General features: G+C 60.8%; 1 protein-coding gene across 3 annotated transcripts in view; it reads left to right on the top strand.

Annotated features, from left to right (window-relative positions):
- LOC122563856 (ribosomal protein S6 kinase-related protein-like) overlaps positions 1-938 on the top strand; it is a 15,925-nt gene that overhangs the window by 14,072 nt on the left and 915 nt on the right. For 2 of the 3 annotated variants that reach the window (XM_043718051.1, XM_043718049.1), the window contains exons 9-10: positions 60-149; positions 682-770. In XM_043718051.1, the coding sequence (XP_043573986.1) occupies positions 60-149; positions 682-770 (179 nt within the window). The remainder of the gene's footprint in view (positions 1-59; positions 150-681; positions 771-938) is intronic. The other variant, XM_043718052.1, reaches the window with a different exon arrangement.

Below are 938 nucleotides of genomic sequence, written 5' to 3'. Positions count from 1 at the left end.
CACTCTGCACCCCCCCCCCCCTTTCTTTCTCTCTCTCTCTCTCTCTCTCTGTCTCTCAGGTCACCTCAAGTTGACGGATTTTGGCTTTAGCCGCAGACTGTGTCGGGGAGAGAGGGCTTACACCATCTGTGGAACCATGCAGTACATGGGTAAGGGCACCAGCCTGGAGTGGTGGGGGAGGGGTGTCGGGTTCAGGCCACAGGGTGGTCTGGGTCGGGGTCCCGGGTCGGGGCCTGGGGCCTGGGTCCTGGGCCTGGGTCCTGGGTCTGGGCCTGGGCCTGGGCCTGGGTCCTGGGCCTGGGGCCTGGGGCCTGGGCCTGGGGCCTGGGGCCTGGGCCTGGGGCCTGGGCCTGGGGCCTGGGCCTGGGTCTGGGCCTGGGCCTGGGCCTGGGTCCAGGACGGGTCTCTGGTGATCAGGGATACCTGCTGCAGGACTGTTGTTGAGGTCCGACCGGAGCTGGTGGTTATTGAAGGAAATATCGGGGTCAAACTGTAATTGGAGGGTGTGGGGATGGAGAACAGGGAGATAGTAACAGGAACAAGAGGGAATTTTGGGCTGGATTTGTCTCGGTATTGACAGAGTGTTTTACCGTACAGCTCTGGGTAAGTGGGCCGTGTTGATTTCGGATCCTCACAGTAGTTTCTCGAGTTGCTGATACCTGACCTGTTACTGGTTCACAGCTCCTGAGGTATTACAGGGTGGTCCGTACGGCCATGCAGCTGACTGGTGGTCCCTCGGAGTCCTCCTCTTCGCTCTGCTCATTGGCAAGGTAACAACGTGGCAGTGTGGTGTTCCAGGCTGAGAGTACAGCCTGGGCCTCCGAGGGCATTGTCAGTCAGAGATTCTGGCTTTGTTACTCAGAGGATCGGACACTGCCTCACCACTGGCTGAGCCTTGAGGGACCGAACTCCCTTCGGGGGCTGGGAGAGTGTGGGGG

This window comes from Chiloscyllium plagiosum, chromosome 28 (genome assembly GCF_004010195.1).
Source record: "Chiloscyllium plagiosum isolate BGI_BamShark_2017 chromosome 28, ASM401019v2, whole genome shotgun sequence".
Lineage (NCBI taxonomy): Eukaryota > Metazoa > Chordata > Chondrichthyes > Orectolobiformes > Hemiscylliidae > Chiloscyllium > Chiloscyllium plagiosum.
The sequence above is the reverse complement of the archived record's forward strand: the minus strand, read 5'-3'. Positions and strand labels throughout refer to the sequence as shown.